Source organism: Gekko japonicus, unplaced genomic scaffold (genome assembly GCF_001447785.1).
Source record: "Gekko japonicus isolate JY-2015 unplaced genomic scaffold, Gekko_japonicus_V1.1 scaffold114, whole genome shotgun sequence".
In the NCBI taxonomy this organism is placed as follows: domain Eukaryota; kingdom Metazoa; phylum Chordata; class Lepidosauria; order Squamata; family Gekkonidae; genus Gekko; species Gekko japonicus.
In genome coordinates, this window is record NW_015173125.1 from 14,380 (window position 1) to 35,705 (window position 21,326).

The 21,326-nt window shown below is 41.1% G+C and overlaps 1 protein-coding gene across 1 annotated transcript in view; it reads right to left on the bottom strand.

The window, feature by feature from the left end:
* UTRN (utrophin) overlaps positions 1-21,326 on the bottom strand; it is a gene marked incomplete at its 3' end in the record, with an annotated part of 245,001 nt that overhangs the window by 10,497 nt on the left and 213,178 nt on the right. The window contains exons 40-45 of the mRNA XM_015421983.1: positions 16,273-16,458; positions 13,551-13,723; positions 11,490-11,640; positions 8,377-8,552; positions 7,404-7,539; positions 6,297-6,446 (exon numbers count right to left, since the gene is read on the bottom strand). Coding sequence (XP_015277469.1) covers positions 6,297-6,446; positions 7,404-7,539; positions 8,377-8,552; positions 11,490-11,640; positions 13,551-13,723; positions 16,273-16,458 — 972 coding nt within the window. The remainder of the gene's footprint in view (positions 1-6,296; positions 6,447-7,403; positions 7,540-8,376; positions 8,553-11,489; positions 11,641-13,550; positions 13,724-16,272; positions 16,459-21,326) is intronic.

The following is a 21,326-nucleotide window of genomic DNA, read 5'->3' on the forward strand; positions in this document are numbered from 1 at the left end:
CATCCAATAACAGGAATAACAGGAATTTCAAGTTCCAAATGGCTATAGATAGCTCCTATACTAAATACTAGTTCCTTTACAACGGACAAACAATCCAGAGTCACCATCCATAATCCTCGTCCTAAAATGGTCTGCAAGGTCGTCATATGGAATTTCTTGTAGGTGATGAAGCGATTCAGGTTTCTGAGGTCCACAATGGGATGGAGGCCTCCATCCTTGTTGGGGACCGTGAAATAACAGGAACAGAAACCTATGTGATTTTGGGATACGGGAACTGGCTCTATGGCATCCTTTTGAAGGAGATTCTGGATCTCTTCTAGAAGTGTGTGTGATGGAGGAGTGACTACGAAGTTGGCAACTACAGGGACCTGCAAAAACTCTATAAGGTATCCCTCCCTGATGACCAAAAGGACCCACTGATCTGACATTATTTGTTGCCAGGCAGACAGATAAGGAAACAGGTGGGTGGGAGGCACGAATAGAGGGCTGAAGTCAAAGGCCCTGCTTGGGAGTCTTTGGGGCCTTCACCGTAGACTGTGTAGCCAGTGTAAACTTGGATTTGTTTCCATAGCATGAAGAACTGCTTGGTGATCTTCGCCACTGCATCTTGGGCAAGGATTTTAGCGAAGATCTGTGAGACCACTGCTTATTCCAGGGTTTCCCTTTGCTGTGCTTAGGGGCTAACGTGACCCCTAAGTTGCGAGATGTCTTGATGCTCTTGTCAAGATCTTCCAAGACAGTGTCAGTTGTAGAACTAAAGAGGCCGTCACCCTCGAAGGGAAGGTCCTCGACCACGGTCTTGGTGCCCCGCTGCAGAGCCATGGAGCATAGCCAAGCATGGCACCAGTGGGCAACTGCCAAGGTGAAGGTTTTGGCTGCTATAGCCAGCGTGTGCTTGGCAGCGTTGAGTTGATGCTTCGCCAAGAGCATGCCCTCTTTCTGAATTCGCCTGGCTTGGCAACTGAAGTCTTCGGGCAGAGCTACAATGAACTCAGACAGCTGTTCCCAGAGAGCATATTGATATCTCCCCATACAGGCTGCATAGTTTGAAGTTTTGATGCCCAATTCTCCTGCAGAATAGAATTTCCTTCCAAAGAAGTCTAATTTTCTTTCCTCCTTGTCAGAGCGATCAGAGTGGCTATGCTTGCCCTTGGAAGAGGAGGTGACAACCACCAAGTTTGGTTTAGGATGAATGTACAGAAATTCAGTGCCACCTTCTTGCACTTTATACATATGATCCATCCACCGGCTAGAGATGGGGATGTAAGCCGGATGAGACCAAGTGTCAGGGTTCCCAGTCAATCACGCTCAACACCAGGTCTTCAGAGATACCAGTTTATTGAGGGAGAATGACCATTGGTACTCACCGTGAGTGGTCCTTCTCCTCTGAGTGTTGGAGGACATCCTGTGTGGGGTGATTCCCATCCATCTTCAAGGGAGGCAGGAACTTACTAAGAACTTCCTGTTTCCTGTGGTGGGAGTCACCCCTACTCCAGTTCGTTCATGGTGTTTATTCTTTTCACAGAAGGATGTCAACAGACAGTCATTGAAGAAGGACGAACTTCCCCAGAGCTAATCGTTCGTTTCGAACTCTCTTTATCAAACAACGGTCTCCTATTAAAGATAAACGACGCTCAATGCTAGGGGAACCATCCAGCCAGATGGTAAGGTCTTGTGATGTTTGGATTCAGAACTGTATGTATTCCTTTTTAAATATCGTTAAACATTGTTTATTAACATGATGTTGTGGCTGGAACACGTCCACGTCTAGGTGACCCCATTTATGAAACATTGGCTGAAGGTATGTCCAACTGAGTTCCCACTCATGCTATGACACACCACCTCTGCTCAAGAAGTCCGCTTGCACATTTAAGGACCCGGGCAGACGGGCGGCTATCAGGAAGGTGCCCCACGACCGGCACTCGTCCCAGATCTCCAGGGCCAGCCGACCAAGTCCTGTGGATACTGTCCCCCTGATGGCTGATATAACATAGTGCCGTGGTGTTGTTGGTGAGTATTGCTATCACTTGTTGAGCCACTATGTGATGGAAAGACCTGAGCACATATTAGATGGCTAACAGCTCCAAGAAATGGATGTGGTGGTGAGCCACATGAGGTTCCCATCGATCCCCTATGCAAATCCCTCTGAGATGAGCTCCCCAACCCCAGAGGGACGCATCTGTGGTGAGTGTCATTGCCGGGGATGGAGGATGGAACGGGGTTCCCGCTAGGAGATTCTATGGACTCTCCCACCATAGTAGTGAAGCCAACACAGATGACGGGAGGATGAACCTTTGAGATTGAGGCTGCTGCTACAAATGAAACCTCAATACGAATCACAGCAGAAGGGGTCATATCTGAAGCCTGGCAAAAACAATCACCACGGTAGTGGCGGCCATTAGTCCCAGTAAATGTTAGATCTGCCTTGTGGAGGCATCCCCTTGCCGCCATAGGAGAGCAATGAGGGTGACGATGTCTTCCGCTCTTTTGGGAAAGAGAAACACCCTACAGTCCTTCAAGTCCAGAATCGCTCCGATAAACTGGACTCGTGTTGAAGGGAGGAGCATAGATTTTTTTTGAGATTTACCCTTAGTCCCAAGGTTTCTAGGGTGTCCAGAGTCAGGTTGATGTGGCTGCGGGGCCCCAGGAAATACTAGCTGCGAAGGAGATCCCCTGACACCCCCAGGCCAATGAGCAAGCACAATTAAGCGTGGGCTACTGCAGAACCGTTAGGTTCCCAGCAGGAAGCTCAGGGAAGAAGCGCCTCTAGCTCCAAGGCCACCTACAAGATAAGCACTAGACTAGAGAATGCGTGGGGGAGGGGATCAAGAACAATCCGTAGCCCAACACCCCAACCCATGGCAGCATCAGCTGACACCAAGGAGCTTTGGCCATTTCAAAGAGAACCAAAGTCATGGGTAAAGCGACAGCTGTCGAATTCTCCATCTGGACAATCTCAAATACCGAATCTGTAACAGCAGGTGGTGGTTGGACAGTTGATAAGGCTAGCGTATTAGCCATTCGTTTGACCCCATAAAACTTAACGTTCTCAGAGAGGGATATTGGGAGGTCATCTCCTACTTGTTGCGGTGGAGAGGGTTCCACTGGAAGAAGCGGGTTGTCGTCTCCAGAATGTAAGGAATTGGAAGAGCCAGAATGATCAGAAGGCTCCAAGAACAACATCTGGAGAATCAGCGCCGAAGGCATCAGTTCCAATAGCTCTTTAAACTGCGTCGGTACTGATGGTGGAGGTTTATGACTCTTGGCTATCGGCTGCGATGGCTGTGGTCTGACGAACTCCGGTGTCCAGGGAGGGTCTCGATACTGGGAGAGTTGGGAGGAGGTAAACTGGCGATCCCACTCCATCAGTAGACGCAGGGGGAGCCACAGCATGCCGCTGGGAAAAGGGTAAGCCCCGTACAAATACTGCCACTGGCATTGGTCCCAGGAAGGTGGAGGGGGGTGGAACGGTCCCGTTGGTCGATCCCGATTGTCAGGTCCATGCGAGGAAGGATGCACGATAGTGCCCGCTCCGCTGTCCAAATGCAGGCTTCTCCACACTAGGGGAGCAGGAGACTTGCGTTAAGTCCATGTCCTGCTCAGAGTCTGTGAGCTGGATAGGACGCAGCAGTGAAGGAGGTGCACCTTGTGGCTGCCGACGGCCAGATGAGTCAAGCGAAGTGGCTTCAGTGGGAATCGCTCCTGCGGCCTGGCAAGGGGTCGATGGCATCTTAGCAGGGGAGCCTTTCTTATGCTTCTTGTGCTTGATAAGCCGGTTGTCCTTGCCCTCCCTATGCTTCTTAGAGGGAATGTGGGCGTCGGACTGGGATGCTGGCACCAAGCGTTTCAGCACCAGTCGGTCGGTGTCGGAATGGGCCAGTGTCAGAGACAACGCAGCTGTCGACCCCGAAGCAGGAGTCGACATCGAAGCATGCCCCGAGGTGTCTTGCGATGACGCCATCGGTGAAAGAGCTAACTCCAGCAGAGCTACGCGGAGCCTAGCTGCCTGATTCTTTCTTGGTTGTTCTGAGAATTTGGCGGGATCGTCATGCCCCTCCCCTAGTCATGCGCACTGGAGCCCGGCACGTGACTGGGGAGGGGGCGTGAAAATCCCTTTTGCTTTCCATGATACCGATCGGGGTGGCGCAGGTGCACTATATCACAGAGGTGTGATGCACAGAGACCACAAAGAAGATTACTCCACTCCATGATACAGTAGTGTCCAGTTATGGATGCTGAAAGTTTAAGAAGGATGTCAACAAACTGGAACAGGTTGAGGGGTTGGCAAAAGAAGTGGTTGGGAGCTGGGGGGGGAATTCTACAGGGAAAGGCTGAAGGAATCATGTATGTTTACACCGAAGAAGAGAAGAATGAGGGAAGACATTATAGTGCTCTTCGAATACCTGAAGGGTTGTCACATGTATGGGAGAAAAGACTTGTTTTCTGCTGCTTCACAAGGGAAGACTAGTTCTAATGGGCTTAAATTAGAAGAAGGTAGATTTTAGTTGAATACTTGTAGAAACCTTCTAACAAAAATAATAGCTTGACAAATGGACCAATGAGTAGGGAGAGGGGCTCTAACTTGCTGGAGATCTTCAAATAGAGGCATGGCAGCCATGTCTCAGTTTTGGATTCCTAGTACTACTCAGGGTGTTAGACCAGATGGCATCTTCTAGCTCAATAGTTGCCTTTTTGTTCCCAAATCAACCCATCACATAATTGAGAAAGCTACCTTTGGGGTCTAAAGCCCTTTCACCTCTAAAAAGATTTTTTTTGCATTCTGCCTCCAGATAAGGACCACATTAGTAATATTGGGGTGTCAACGTATATTATAGGAGGAATGTTTATATCATGGCAAATGGGGAGCAAAGGAAGCTATTGTCCACTGCCACAACACCCTGTAGAGCTTCTTAAGAGAAAGGTACTACTGTGAGTACATCTGACCAGATGGCCAGTCGGCAAAATTTAACTGTATGCATTAAGCAATTATAAAGGATGATTGCTCAAAATGGGTGCAACTAAGATTCAGAAATTTCAGATATGAACTCAGACTACAACTGATGTTCAGTGGATTAGCTAGTTTTATATCTGATACTTCCAAATCATAGACTGTATTTTTTATGAATTTGTTTGTTCACAACAGCTTTTTGCTATACCATACACATCTAGTTATGAATTTGTTTGTTCACAATTATCATGTATTGTAAAACAGCTTTTTGCTATACCATACACATCTATCATAATTATCTAATTAAAGACAATCCACAGACATATGTTGGTGATTACTGAAGATGGCAAGCCAATTCAATCCTTCCATAAATCTTATATAACTAGGATAAATACAGTTCTGTCATGGGACTAAAAAGTAATGCATTATAAAGAAATACAGACAGATACATTACTGGATGGCAGGAGGAAAGGAGATAGGAAAATCGCAGTCACTCTAGAGTTAGTGTGAGCACAGTGGCATGAGATGATGTGAGGCAAGAAGCCTCCATTTCAAATTTCTTCTCAGCTACAAGCTCACTGTATGGCCTTCTGCCTCAGTGCCATCTCTTACTCTCTTACTCTTACTCTTATATTACTGGGATAATAATGGATCACAGTGCAAAGCTAGTGTAAGAATGACTGGCATTGTGGATGTGAAAGGCTTTTGCACTTCAGAAAAGTGCAGTGTTAACATTAGATCATTAAATGAGGGATACAATTATAAGGAAATGCGTAAGATTGTGTGCATATTACCTCCAGAATATTTTGATACATGCTTGAAAAGAATACTTATTAAAAGAACTTGGCAACCACTGCTCTGCTCTTAGTAAGCTCACGCAATCACCTCCAGCATTACAAAGTGCAGTGTTAACGTTAGATAATTAAATGAGGGATACAATTATAAGGAAATGCATAAGATTGTGTGCATATTACCTCCAGAATATTTTGATACATGCTTGAAAATAATACTTATTAAAAGAACTTGGCAACCACTGCTCTGCTCTTAGTAAGCTCACAATCATTTCTAAAAGACACTGTTCATACATGATGTTCATCACCGCTATGCTAGTTTTCATTTTTTTTCCTAGAGGGCCCAGTGAGGGATTTCATATTACTAATGCAGTAACACTACTGAAGTTAAGCTAGGGAAGAGATGATCAAAACAGTTTCAATCAGAACCTTATTTTGATACTACCAGATCCTGCTAATCCCTCCCCACTCCCAGCTGAGCAGTCACATGTACCTTGCAAGACACAGTCAATATGAATACATATAATGCTTGCTTGCTGATTACAAAAAATACTTACTTTATTCCACTTAGTAGTCAGGGTCTTCAGTCTATCAGAAATACAATCTTTTTCTTGAGGACTAATGTTTTGATTCGAAAGGACCTCTTGTTCATTTCTGTTTAGCCACTGAAACTTTTCACCTTGCATGTCCATCTCTTCAATCAAACTCTATGGAAATTAAGAAGGTACCTTAGGTCTAAAGGTAGCTAACTGTCTTCTGAATTTATATTAAGGACAGAGTGTATGCTGAGACTCCACAAAAGCAAAACGAGTCACAGGAAAAAGTACTAACCCATAATTTATCTCAGGAGCTCATTTGTTTAAAACAAATTCCTAGTTTGTACAGTTGTAAATATGGAATTATGCAGTAATCCGTGACAAGATTATCAGTAATCGTAAGAATTTCTAAGCATATGATTCTGCTAATTATGAGCAAGAACAATAAATTTGTAACATGCAGGAATTATGCAATAATCCCTGACAAGATTATCAGTAATTTCTAAGCATATCATTCTGCTAATTATGAGCAAGAACAATAAATTTGTAACATGCATGTAAGTAACAGAATTCAACTACTGTTGCAACATTCAAGTGAACTTGATGCAAAATTCTGATATTGCCACTGTTACATGTATGTTTGACAAAGGTTGTTTTTAAGGATATATTCTCCCATCACAGGACAAATACTGACAAAACACTACTCTGTCACTAGTTAAGAACTTAACATACTCATCACATGGATGGTTTTAGATAGGATAGCCAGAAGTTAATCAAGTATTAAACTGGTTACCACAATTTACTATGAAGTAGCAGTTTGGGTATCAAAAGGTCCTCGCAGTCTTTTATATTAGACAACAAAACTAACGAAACGTTAATCAAACTTAGCTTTGTGTTCAATGGCAGTCACTAACTGCTATCCACTAGTATACCACAGACTCTGAATTCAACACTGGTATTTTGTTGTTCAGTCGCACAGTCGAGTCCGACTCTTCGCAACCCCTCACTAACTGCTATCCAGTAGTATACCACAGACTCTGAATTCAACACCGGTATACAGTCCAATAAAAAGTAACAATGAGCTATCAATCCAAACTTGAAACAAGCCTTTTTAAAAATTAAACTTGCCATTAATTGCTGCAGCTTTTCCTCATGGCTAACTGTAGGTTTCTCATCTTGAGCACTTTCAATATTTTCTACCCAGCAACTAAGCTCTTCTAGTTTTCTTGTATAGTCGATCAATTGTTGATTGTCTCCTTTCAGTCTGAATGACAAATCCCAAAATGGAAAAAAGAATAAAACCACCATTAGTGAAACAAAATATGAAAGTAGTAGACTATACGTCACCTAAAACTCACTAATATACATCTATATATAGATACACTATGTATACACATATAAACCACATATTAGACTATTAAAAGCAGTTCAGGTATATAAAAAAGGAGAAACCACTTAATATTTGCATATTCTTTCCCTCATCATCAAAGTGAAAAAACCCTGCCTAAAAATTCTTAGCAGTCCTTCAGGGTTATAGATTTCAGCAGTATTTCCTTTTCACATGTAGACATTCAAAGAATGTGCACATAGTTCACCTCAAGAGTGCACCTTGCCTTTCAGCTTACTGAGTACATTTCCAAGCAGTATTTTATAATGATTTTGATACGGTCTATGAACAGCCAAATGAGGGGAAAAGAACACACATCTATAAAACTAGCCTTCCATTTTATTTTTATGAAAGAAAGGACACGTTTAAAACATCAGTGTAAGGGTCAAAAAAAAAAAACTTAAGAATCACTCAGGATAGTGTACAAAACTTACTTATCAAGGATGGAAGGCAATTCTAAACCATCAGTACACACAGTACATTTATACAAATGAACAAACACATTATTAAAGCCCAGGAAAAATATGGAACAAGTGTATGTGTTTGTTACATATAATGCAAGTCAGAATGGCACAAAAGTAGTCTTGGGAAACATTACAGAATCAGAGCATGAAACTTTGGGAAATTCAGCCTAATTGAAGTGTGCAACGCTATTTGGAGCCTCTAAAATAAAAATTCTCATGAGACACCCAAAATCCTGATTGACCGAATTACCTCTGCTGTCTTTTCATGACCTCAGCAGTAACTGCTTCCCAGCGTTTCTTTAATCCTGCTAGCTTCTCTTTCAGGAAGCTTCCATCTGAAGTGGAAAGTTTCTGTATGATTCCTTCCCCTGTTCTGTTTAATGTCGAAAAGCTGGTCTGATGGCTGCTGACCCCCTCTTCAAGTTCCTGTCACAAATATGAAAAACGAACTGAACTTTGTTTCCTACTCAGCTTGATGCTAATATGGAGCTTGAAGCATTGAACAAGTACCCAGTGTGTTATAAAAAGAAAGAAGGAAATATCATTGTGTTTCAGTGAATGATCTGAGCTCTTTTTTTTTTAAGAGAAAAGGAACAAGGATCGCCCTGGAAAGTACTCCCTTCCACCTTTCTCCTGGAAAGGCTCACCGTGACCAGGAGAAAGGGGGCAGAATCACCTGGAAGGGACTCCCTTCCACCTTTCTCCTGGCATGGCTCGCTGCAGCCTGGAGAAAGGGGGCGGGGATTACCTTGGAAGGGACTTCCCTCCACCTTTTTCCCAGCCATGACTCGCCCTGGCCAGGAAAAAAGAAGCGGGATCACCCTGGAAGGGACTTCCTTCCACTTCTCTCTTGGCTGAGGCTCACCCTGGCCAGAAGAAAGGGAGATGGAATTGGTGGAACTTCCTGGATGTCACCATTAGAAGGGTGGGAAATATAATTCAGACTAGCACATACAGAAAACCTACGGATTCAAATTCCTTTTTATCTAGTGACAATTTCCACCCCCCACATCTGAAAAAGAACTTACCGTATTCTCTGTTGAGGCTCAGGAGAAATTGTAGCCAGTATTCTGATTTTGTTGAGCAGGCTAATATATTGATGGGCCTGTTTAGAGACAGAGGCTACTCCTCTAGAGTTGTAAAGCAGGCTTTTTATAAAGCAAAAAATACCAACAGAACCTCACTTTTAGTACCAAAGATAAAACAAGGTCAGTCTAATAAGAGAATCATTATTCCTTTAACGTATGATGGAAGGTCTACTCAGGTCAGCAATATCATTAGGCAGCACTGGCATCTACTATCTAATATTCCTTCATGTGAGTCTGCTTCTCTCTTTGCGTATCACAGATCTAGGAATTTGAACAATCTGTTGGTAAGAAGTAGCCTGCAATCATCTCCAGCATTACAAAGGGGAGTAGATGGTCAAGGTTTGCCAGCTGGCAACTTTCCCTGTGGAAGGTGTGAGGTCTGTGAGTTGATGCTACGCACTAATTGCTGTTATGACTTAGATAAAAAGAGACAGTACTCTATTAGATCATTCTTTAACTGTAATTCAAAGGGCCTAATTTATTGCATAATCTGTAAATGTAAAAAAAAATATGTTGGGTACACTTCAAGGCCTTTACGGACCAGAATTACTGAACACAGAAGTTATATCAGGAGGAGGAGGAAGAATGCCCCCCTTACGGAGCATTTTGTGACAGCAGGGCATAACGATAAGGATTTCTCTTTCTTTGCTCTCGAGTATGTTCGGCCTTGTGGCCACCTGCAGATGAATCAACAATTGAAAAAAAGAGAACTGTTCTGGATCCATGCCCTTAAGACTGTAACCCCATATGGCTTGAGTGAGCATATTGATTGATGTGCAATATAATCTCGATAGTATAGCATGTATATATCTATATAAGTTTTTGAATGTTCTAAAGTTTGAAATCCATACTGTTTCTTTATTTTTTAATGGTATACTCTATGTGGAAGGTGCAATCACATGACCATCTTCAGACACTCTAGGCATTGCATCATCTTACAAATTAGGAACACATTAGGATTACATCATCCTTAACCAGTTATAAAGCTCCAGCATTTTTAGTTGACCAACACTGCTTTTTACTTGAGAACACTGTGGCAACACAATCAAAGAAGGCAATTCTTGGACCAAAAGTAACTAATTTTATTTTTTATTACTTTCCACATTTAGGTTTTAAATTGTATGATATATTGATTTTCATTTTTTTGTCTTTAGGTTTATACTTTAGAACCACTGGGCAAGTGATTGCACTTTTAAAGATCTCATTTACATATTTATTGTGTGCCTGGTGGTTTTATTCTGAAAGTAAGTTTATGGTATATATTTACTAATTGGTAATATAGATTTACAGTTCATTAACCTGTGGTAAAAAATATGTGTTTAATTTCCTATTTTTTATCTTTTACAGCAACTTGTTTTCTGGTCCATATTGAATTTATATTTTGTATCCATTCTGATTGTGTCTACATGAGCGTATTATATTTATATAGCCATCTTGCCACTCAATTGTTTGACCTCTGAAGAAGGCCTATGCAGGCCGAAACACGTTAGGTCATGTTTTTAAGCCCGTATGTATTGCCATGTTATTTATATATTTGATGTGAATGGGCCCTTATATATGTTTTAAAATCTGTAATTAATAAATACATGTATCTTTTTCTACATTTAGTTTTTAATATTGGCCCTCTTTTTCACATTTTACTAACCTTTGTTAGGTTCTGAATAACCAGATGGTCTGCCATGAGAAGGGAAAATCAGGGGAAATAGCTCTCTGTCCCACTGACAGAAACTGACCTCGGCCTTGACTCTAATCTACAGTATTTTTAAATAATTAAGTAAAACAGATTAACAAGAAGATAAACAAAAATAAGTTAAGACTTCAAGGCTATTTAGTTACCAACTATAAACCAACTAAAATTAAGCAGTTTTGATTTCAGTAGGAACATTGGAAACCTGCACTTAAATTCTTGTAGATGTAAAGCACAATCCAACCCAAATCAAGACTTGGGCAAGGTTATATCTTTATATCTACAAGAGATTAAAACATTTAAAGGGAATATTAACATTGTGAAAACAAAGCAGACATGCAATAAAAATCCAGGTAACTGGAAGTTTCATTCGGTATCTTAAAATCACCTTCATAACTTCTGAACACACCATAACATTATCTTCTAAAGTATATTCTAGTTATAGAAGGAAATGCTATTTCCTTTTATTTATTGATTAAATGAAAAGATAACATTATTATTCACTTTTTTAAACCAAGTGTTTGCTCAGTGGTTGAGCCCAAATTATGGGATCCCAAACAGACTAACATATGCCTGGTTTGTACACACCTGCTGGTGCATTCTTGCCATCTCTATATCCATGCTAAAATCTGGAGTATGGGCCTCAGCCAACAGCCCTTCAGCTTCTGCTAACCACTGTGAGAGATCATTGAGATCACAATGGAACCGTCTCCACTCTTCCACAGACTTATCAAAGGAGCTGCATGAAACAGGACCAGGAGAGCAAAGACAACATTATTTCTTATGTGTATTTTGGGCACCATTGAAATATAGAAACACCTACCATACGTCACATCTACTGTTTTTGTAGAGCACTTTATATTATAAGGACAAATGTAGCATTAAACTAAGATAATAAAATATAAAATTTTCATTATTAATTGCAATGAAATATAGATCAATCCAGTGTATTAGATTCAGCTTTAAAAAACACTTACTGACACATGAAAAAGTAAAATAAAAAAACGACTAATGGATTTTAAAAGACAGGGGCTCCAACTATTCAATCTACATACCTCTATTTTACAGTATTTTTTCCAGGCCCAAGCTCAGTTAGTAAACTTCACAACAGAGGGCCAATCTTCCCAGTCCTAGTCTAATGCTCTACTGATCACACCACACTGCTTCCAATGAGCTAATCTGCCTTCTTACCCCTTAAAAAGAAAACTAGCAGACATGCATAACAAACTACAGTTGCTCCTTGCTTCCTTTACTACCTCTAAGCAGACTCTATAAATGTTATCCTGAGCTCCCTTGGATCACCTGGCTGTTGGCAAACCACCACAGTTTGGTGTAGTGGTTAAGTGCGCAGACTCTAATCTGGGAGAACTTCTCTCAATGCTCTACTATTAGCAGAATGGAAAATTTAGATTCAACCCAATATATTTAAAGATAGCAATAAAGCATTTGCACAGTTGCTTAGTAGAGCATAATTGATTCAAATAACCAGGATGTGGATCTGATTAATTTAGTCATGATTTAAATTTAATCCACATCAAAGTCAATATTAATAGTGGCAAACATTATTATTGAAAAAGCAGCTATGCTTGTTTACTATTAATGATATTAGCTTTACAGAAAAGATTAATTCCCCATAATAGAAGAAATGTTGACAAATATGATACACAGATTGATTCACCGTTTCTTTGAATCATACAGAATAAAAACCTGGAATTGTATTTGCAAGCATAATGGCCAAAATGGATCTCATGCTCACATGTTCCCATCCTCCCTCATACAAATTCATTCTAGTTCAGGTACATCATACTTTGTCTCAATCACGAATGGAATTCATTTCAAAACAGGTCTTTTAATTCTGGTATGGGAGAAAATATAACGTTGGCAAACTACAGTTTTCCTTATTCTGAAATTGTGGCAAACCATTATTTGTTCAAACCAGGAAGTGCAGAACAGGATCAGAGCATGCAGGGGAGGCAGCACTTGATACAAAGCTTACTTATGAGACTTTTAAAGTGGTCTGGATGTTAGATATCAGCTGGGCCATAACATTAAAAGAGTTTTCAAATTTCCAAGTCCATGTAACCTTTTAAAATATTGATACAATTCAAGAAATTCATGGATCTGCCAGAAAGTCAAACTGTTGTGCTTCAGTAATTAACTGTGAATTTTTAATTTCTCTTTTTAAGCTAGAAGTCTGGTTTCACTACTTATTACGTGATTGAAAATACCAGTTTCCAAAAGAATACCAGGGCTTATCCATTTGGTCAGTCAGCTTTACGGATTCACATAGAAAACAACAGTTGCTTTTCCTAACCTTCACTATAGATTAACATTTCAATAGTACTTTGTATCTATTATCATCTCTTTGAGATATTTCTCTATTGGAAGATTCTCTACACTTCCTCCAGGACATAACTTGATTTCAACATTGGTTCAGTAGTGTTATAGCTGTTATTGATAACGAAGACCAGCTGCAATGAGCTGGTCTTAAACATCTGACTGTTCAATACAGAAAAAATAAGCTCACTCACCTCCACCATTCCAGGCATACCTTGATTCTCCTCATAGAAGACACCACAGACAGCAGTTTTTCTTGACAGAGAGAGGGGGGAGAGAATAGCACAGAATACATGAAGTCCTATTACTCACCATTTGCGATCATTATACATTCTGTTAATTCTGTCCCATTCTGCATTCAGCTGGGTAAGTGAATCCCCTATTTGAACAGCTTCAGATCCAGTTGCCTCTAGTATAACATCAGGTTGCTTTTCATGAATAACTGCAATCTGATCCCCAAGTTTGTCCAATATGTCTTTTACATTCTGTAAAACAAAACAAAAGCCACTTAGAGAAGAAGGGAGCAACAGCACCCTCTCCAAAATTACTGCAATTGGGGAAATGGAAGCCTTTGTTTAGGACAGCAAAACACGGCAAAATCGTACCTACAAAATGCTTGTAAGAAACCTGTATTAAACAAAAACAATTATACCCATTACGTTTTGTAATAACTTTGTACCAGGGACAAACAAAATTATTTCCTTCTGAATGTGTATGGCTGTGTACTTTTCATCCTTTCAAGAGAGAACTGCCCTGTAATAAGCTCAGGACTGTAGTAATAAACTCACTCTTTCTCCCTGGCTTCATCCACACAATTTTTTAATAAATACACATCATGTTTCATGTTAAAACAGACTCTCCTCCTTCAGACACTAAATGCAGTGTTTGAATAGAGAAATATTGCTTTGATTTCATCACCCTTTGGAGATGCAACCACCAGATTCAAGTAAATCTGCAAGGGCAACCACCTGATTCAAGCATATACAGTACTACCGCACATACAGGTTGACTACAGATGATTCAGTCTAAACAGGGACAGTGTGTGTACCATACACTTTCAAGTTTCTTCGACTTATTGCAACCCTGTGAATTAAGGACCTCCAAAACATCCTATCATTAACAGCCTTGCTCATGTCTAGCAACCTGTGGCTTTACTCATGTTGGGTCTTTATCTTTACCCTACTGCCTTACAATGATTTAAACAGAGTCATATCGTTCCTCCATCTAGTTCAATATTGCATCCTCTGATCGGCAGCAGTGTATCATAGTTTCAGGTGGAGAGAGATTCCCCACCCCACTACACAAGACCAGGGATGGGCATGAACCTAAAGAAAGCAGTTCTGCTCATTTTGGGGTTCGGGGCAGCCTTCAAACCAAACCGAGCCAAATGGGCCCCACCTGATCCAAACCAGTCCAAGAAGTTCAGTTCCCCATTTCTCCCAGCCATGGCGAGTCACAGCCAGGAGAAAAGGAACAAGGATCGCCCTGGAAAGTACTCCCTTCCACCTTTCTCCAAGGCTCACTGTGGCCAGGAGAAAGGGGGCAGGATCACCCAGAAGGGACTCCCTTCCACCTTTCTCCTGGCATGGCTCCCTCCAACTTTTTCCCAGCCACGACTTGCCCTGGCCAGGAAAAAAGAAGCAGGATCACCCTGGATGGGACTTCCTTCCACTTCTCTCTCGACTGAGGCTCACCCTGGCCAGAAGAAAGAGAGATGGAATTGGTGGAACCTCAAGGAACACTACGGGCTGACCAGCTGACAAATTTTCCCGTTTTGGGCTCACCAGCTGTTAAACAAAACCCCAGTGAAATGGGAAAATTTGACAGCTGGAAAGCCCATAAGAGGATATAGACAGGTTGCTTACCTGTAACTGGTGATCTTCGAGTGGTCATCTGTGCATTCACACCCTTGGGATACTCTGCGCCTGCGCTGACCTTCTCGGTACCGATAGCTAGCAAAAGGGATTTTCGCGCCTCTCCCAGGTCACGCCCCGGCTCCACTGCGCATGACCAAGGAGGGGCACGCAGATCCCGCCAGTTCCTTCTGACCGCCGCCCAACAGCCTTCAAAGAAACAAGATGAAGGGCCGAGAGCAGAGGGGAAGGAGGGCGGGTGGTGTGAATGCACAGATGACCACAGCTCACCAGCTGACAAATTTTCCCATTTGGGGCTCAATAAATAAATAAATAAAACCCCAGTGAAATAGGAAAATTTGACAGCTGGAAAGCCCATAAGAGGATATCTTACAGTGACTGGCTTCTTTTGGGATACTGGATCTTCAGTGAAAGTATCACACAGCCTTAGGGCAATGTTAGAGACTGTATTAGTGTTTTCAGCATCCCAATTTGAATTTGGTGTAGTGTTCCTTGAGGTTCCTGTCTTTTGTATCTCTTTGTAAAATTTTCTACGCAAGATTCTCTCATTGTATGCATCATTAAGAATAACATATCAGACATTTATAGTTTGGTCTTTATTTTTGCTATATACAGTACACCTTGTTTTCAGCTCATTTAAACCAAGCTTCATGAGGGAGCCCTGCCTAACAGCTATTGGTTTAAATGGCTTGGAGCCATTTAAATCCTGCTTTCTGCTCCCTATGAAAAGCCATGGGAAGCTCAAAGCAGGGTTTAAATGGCTCCAAGACATTGAAACCAAACAGCTGAGGGAGGGGGAGCTCCCAGCCCCTCAGCTGTATCTTGTGAAGAGCAGAACATGGGGTAAACCCCTGTGCTCTGCACTTCATGAAAGGTCACAAACCACCATGAACTGCCCCCTCAAATTTTGGAGAAGTCGTTGTGGTTCATCAGTTTGTGAACCTCCAAACTGGCCAAAATTCATGACAAACTTTGGTTCATCAGCCAATTTGTGCCCATCCCTATCTATGACTTGGAGATGCCAGTGATTCAAAATGTAACCTACGCCAGTTTTGTAACCATGGAAAATGTCTTGACTTTCCCAAGATTACTCAATTACTCAAAGAGCACTGTTTTTGTTCTCTAGCCTAATGCATGTTTCATGTTTCAGTCCCTAATACCTTTAAAGAATCCTCTTGAGTAGAAAAATCCTCATAGATAACAGCATGAAGTTCTGGGGCATTAAGTAAGAGCTCAGCATCAGCCACAGCTAGCAAAATTTTGTTTATTTCAACCAGGTATTCTGCAGGGAATGGAGATGTTCTGATTATCGATGAATAAGGACCTTGAATCCTCTGGTGAGTTGCCTGAGGAGGAAAAAAAGTCACTCAAGTTAATTTAATTTAGTTAATTTTACTTACTCTATTAATTTCTTTTTTAAAACTAGCATCTTTATAAAGTAGATGCATTGGTGGAGCCTCAGTTAAAGTCTGCTTCAGTTTGGAAGGATGAAACTTCTTTTTTTTAAAAAAAGCCTGGAAGGGTGTGTGTTTTTGTTTGCACAGTTGATAGTACCTGAAATGCGAGGGAAGTAGAGAAACACTGCCAGTTCTTGTCTGTATTCAGGGAAAGAAGAAAGTTGGATGTAAAGAGAAGGAAGGAAACAGATGTGTATTGGGCAATTATGGGGAGGTTTCACTAGTTTTTATGGGAACTGCTATTGCCCTATTTAGACTCCATTCCTGAGAAAGAAAGTCTGGACGATGCTTGTTTTCCTGCATCAGTAAATGCTTTTCACATAATTTTTCTCTCTGCAGAGATGCAGTTCCTTCCTATACATAGATGAGTAATTAATTGGTATGTATTTAGAAGCTGTTCAAAAGGAGCATTCGGCAACAAAGTTAAACAATGTAGGTCTACACTTAAATTGGGAAAGTCAAAACTGGTTCCAATAAAGTAAGCCGAATTCACAGGCTCCACTTTAGATTTGATTTGATACAAAGAGTTACAAGGTATCAGATACAGTAATCCGGGTAGGAGATTTCATCATATACCATTTCAGCCTTCTTACAATGGTCCAATGCACAAAACTGTGAACCAATGAGCAGAACACGCTCTCCAGGCTTTCTTAGACAGACAGACAGACAGACAGGAGAGAGAGAAATAAATAGAGACAGGGAGACGGGGGGGGGGGGGGAAGAGTTCCTTGCTAGTTAAATTCCGTTTTCAAAGTTACTCTGCCCCAAGTGCCATTTTAAAAGGGTTTAAAAAACAAGACAGCTCCTGCACTTCCCTCAGGTTCCTCTGTTGGGTCATAAGCCTAAACAAATATCTGTATCATGGTGGGACAGTTTAGCTATTTAAGCCAAAGAAAAGGAATACACGCTGCTTAGAGGCAACTCAGTCACCGAAGGAACTAAAAGGTTTTGGCGGGAAAATCTGCCTGTGAGTTGGGAAGGGACTGATGTCTGTCATAGTTTCCAACGAAGGTGGAGCCCTCTTCTCTGCCTCTAGCACATGATGAGAACTACTAAAGGGCTGCCATTCTGTTAACTGGACTCAAGCAGAAATGGTTGTAAAAATTGTTGACAGCAACCTGGACAAATCTGATAGCGACGACAAACATACATATTTGACCAAAGTAGTGGTAATTCTCCATACCAACTATACCTCCATGTGATCATGACCTAGCAGAGACCAGCTGCTCTCAAAATGTTCACCAGGAAGCAGACAACAGCCTAACATTCTGCAACCTATAGAGTTGCATACAGCTTACAGCAGTTTTTCATCCACAGTGACAACTCTTTAAAAGAGTTGCTATTTATTACTACTTTGTGACCACTTCCTTCAAGATACATTAAAAAATAGTTCTGGCATCTCACTGTGGGGAAAAAAAATATTATGGTTGGAAGCTGAGGAATCACAGTAACAGAGTAGGAAATCCATGACTGGATGACTTTTAGAAAAATAGCAGCAACTGAAATTGGACTATTTCTTTGCAGTCACACTGGGAATGGGGTATTAAACTATTTCCACTATGCCACTTTTCCGACTTACACTGCCCCCTTCAAGCCACTGTTAGCCTCATGAAGAAAAAAAATTACCAGTAGCGACTGAAAAAACTGGGCACTAAGTTGAACAGACTACAGACATCATTATTCTATCTATGCTATATGAGTGTCATTCTTTACTCTCCTCCTTAATTGGCCCAGTGCTATACAAGAGTCCAAGATATTGATGCCTTTAATTATAAATCTCCATAACCAGCAATTGAAAAGTTGACAAATTGCCTAGTATACAAACTTGCTAAAAAATTACTAACTGTTTCACAGATTTCTCACTGTTACTAAACAAAATATTATTTTTAAAGTCATATGACAGACAGGAAGTACAATACTAAACTGCTTTCAAAGGACTCAGAAGGGTGTCCTATTGCACTACAGGTAACTGAGAAAACAAGACTCACTAGAACCAGAAATTGTAAGGGCATTTTTATATAATGTAAGGAAACTATAAGTCCAGCAAGCAATACTATAAGTCCAGCAGATGGATCAATTGTCTGACTTGGTACAAGTCAGTTTTGTATGATCATTGTGCAAAACCCATCTTTTTCCCATGACTAAAAAGAACTTCAACACCCAAACTATGTAATGGTCTCAAAGGGAGAGCTATACTGTACCTTTTCTCAATTCAACCTGCAAGTAACAACACCTGTAGCAAACGAATAAGCAAGACTGTGATAGATTTTACAACCAGCAGCCTGGTTAAGACTTGCAATGTACTGTGTACTATACCAGCACCGAAGAAGAGAAGTGGTACTGAATGACAAAACACAACTGGGGGAAGCAACCATCAGTCACATGGACCAAAAATACAAACAAAACTTATCCCTTAACTAAATCTCCTTTAAAAGGCTCTGAGACTACACATTCATATTTCATTTATACTCCATATTTCTGTCCAATGGGGAGCCAAAGTGGTTTACAACATTTTCCCCTTTTCCATTTTATCCTCACAATAACCAGTAGGTTGGAGTAGGTTAGGCTGAGAGTGCGTGACTGGACCAAAGTTACCCAGCAAACTTTCATGGTGGAGTGGGGATTCAAACCTGAGTCTCCCAGATTCCAGACCCAACACTACACCATAGTTGTCCTCCTAATTCTAAAAGAGCTGTAGATCTCTTACGCTTTATGACTACAGATGGTGTCTTCATGTATGTTGCCCAATAATTTAACTCACCTAGTAATTTAATGATGATTTAACAAGTCAGGAGAAAGAGATTGGGTTTCTAGATACTCTTCATTGACTATGCCATGGGGCAGATGATCACAGAACCTACCCAACGGAAGGTGATCCTGCACTTGTTCCTAAGTAATGCTCAAGGCCATGGTGAGAGATGTAAACATGATAGCACCAGTTGGAAACAATGACCATAATGCTATTAAGTTTAGCATTTCTGTAAATAGGGAGTTGCCCAAAAAGACCAAGATAACACAACACAAGCCTGCTTGCGGGGAGGGCGGGACATAAATGTAATAATAAATAAATATTTAACTTTAGAAGGGATAACTTCTCTGAAAGGAGGGGGCTTGTGAAGAAGAAACTGAAAGGAAAGGTAAGGAGGGTCAAATCCCTTCAGGAAGCTTGGAAAGTATTTAAAACTACAATAATGGAAGCTCAGATACAATGTATACCACAGGTTACGAAAGGTATGAATAGGTATTTTAAAAAGGCCTGCATGGTTAACAGACAACGTAACACAATCATTAAAAGGTCAAAGGATTCCTTTAAGCAGTGGGAAGGGTAGTCCGAATGTGGTAAATAAAAGGGAGCACAGGCTTTGGAAGATGAAATAAAAGTCGGTGATCAGACAGGCAAAAAGGGACTATGAGGAACATATTGCAAAAAACATAAATATCAACAATTAAAAAATTCTTCAAATATATTAGTAGCAGAAAATCAGCAAGGGAGGCAGTGGGGCCCTTGGGTGACCAAGAAGTAAAAGGATTACAAAAGGATGACAGGGAAGTGGCAGAGAAGCTGAATGCATTTTTGCCTGTCTTAATTGTGAAGATGGGAAGTGCTTGCCAACTCCAGAACTGCTGATTTCAGGAGGGGTGTCAAAAGTCAGATTGAGGTAACAAGAGAGGAGGTACTACGACTGATGGACAAATTAAAAACTAAGAAATCACCAGGCCCAGATGGCATACACATTCTAGAGTTCTAAAAGAACTCAAATGGGAACATGTGGATCTCCTGACAAAAATATGCGCTGTATTACTGAAATCCACCTCCATTCCCAAGGACTGGAAGGTAGCTAATGTAACCCCCATCTTTAAAAAAGGTTCCAAAGGAGATCTGGGAAATTACGGGTCAGGCAGTTGGTAGAATCCATTAGTAAAGATAGAATTAGTAGGCACATTGATGAACAAAAACTATTGAGGAAAAATCAGCATCGATTCTGTAAGGGAAGATCTGATCCCATTAACCATTTAGAGTTCTTTGAGGGGTAAACAAACATGTGAACAAGGGTAACCCAGTAGATGTTGTTTACCTAGACTTTCAGGAAGCTTTTGATAAAGTTCCTCATCAAAGGCTCCTAAGTAAACTCAGCAGTCATGGGATAAAAGGACAAGTTGTCTTGTGAATTAAAAACTGGTTAATTAACAGGAAACAGAGAGTGAGTATAAATGGGCAGATTTCACAGTGGAAGGTAGTAAGCAGTGGGGTGCCACAGGGCTTGGTACTAGGTCTGATGCTTTTTTGTTTGTTTGTTATAAACTCTTCTAAAGAGGAGAGAATTTTATTGCTTTTAAATTCAGAAAACAGGGAGGGTATATAGATGGATCAAGAAAAGTGGTGAGTGATGCTTTGATTAGTATATTAGTCTGTTATTAGTATGCATAAAATCTTTGGCTTCTTCTGTAATTGTCCTGTCTTCTTTAATCTTTACCTGTAAAAAATAAAGACCTTTAGTATGTTAATAATGTCCCTTTGGGGTTAGTATTGTCTATCGCGCTTTCTGAACATATCTTCAAACCTTGGGGAACTTCACTTTTTGCCTCTCAAGTTGTAAGATGGACCTTTCGCTGCTGCTCCACCTTCCGATTCCTTGTCCCCTCCCTCCGAGCTGCTGTCTTCTTCACTGCTAAATACTGCCCATTTAGTGAGTTCTGCCTCATCCTCTGAACTGACGTGCCTCTTCAAAAAGTCTTGAGCCTTGAAAATGGAGTCT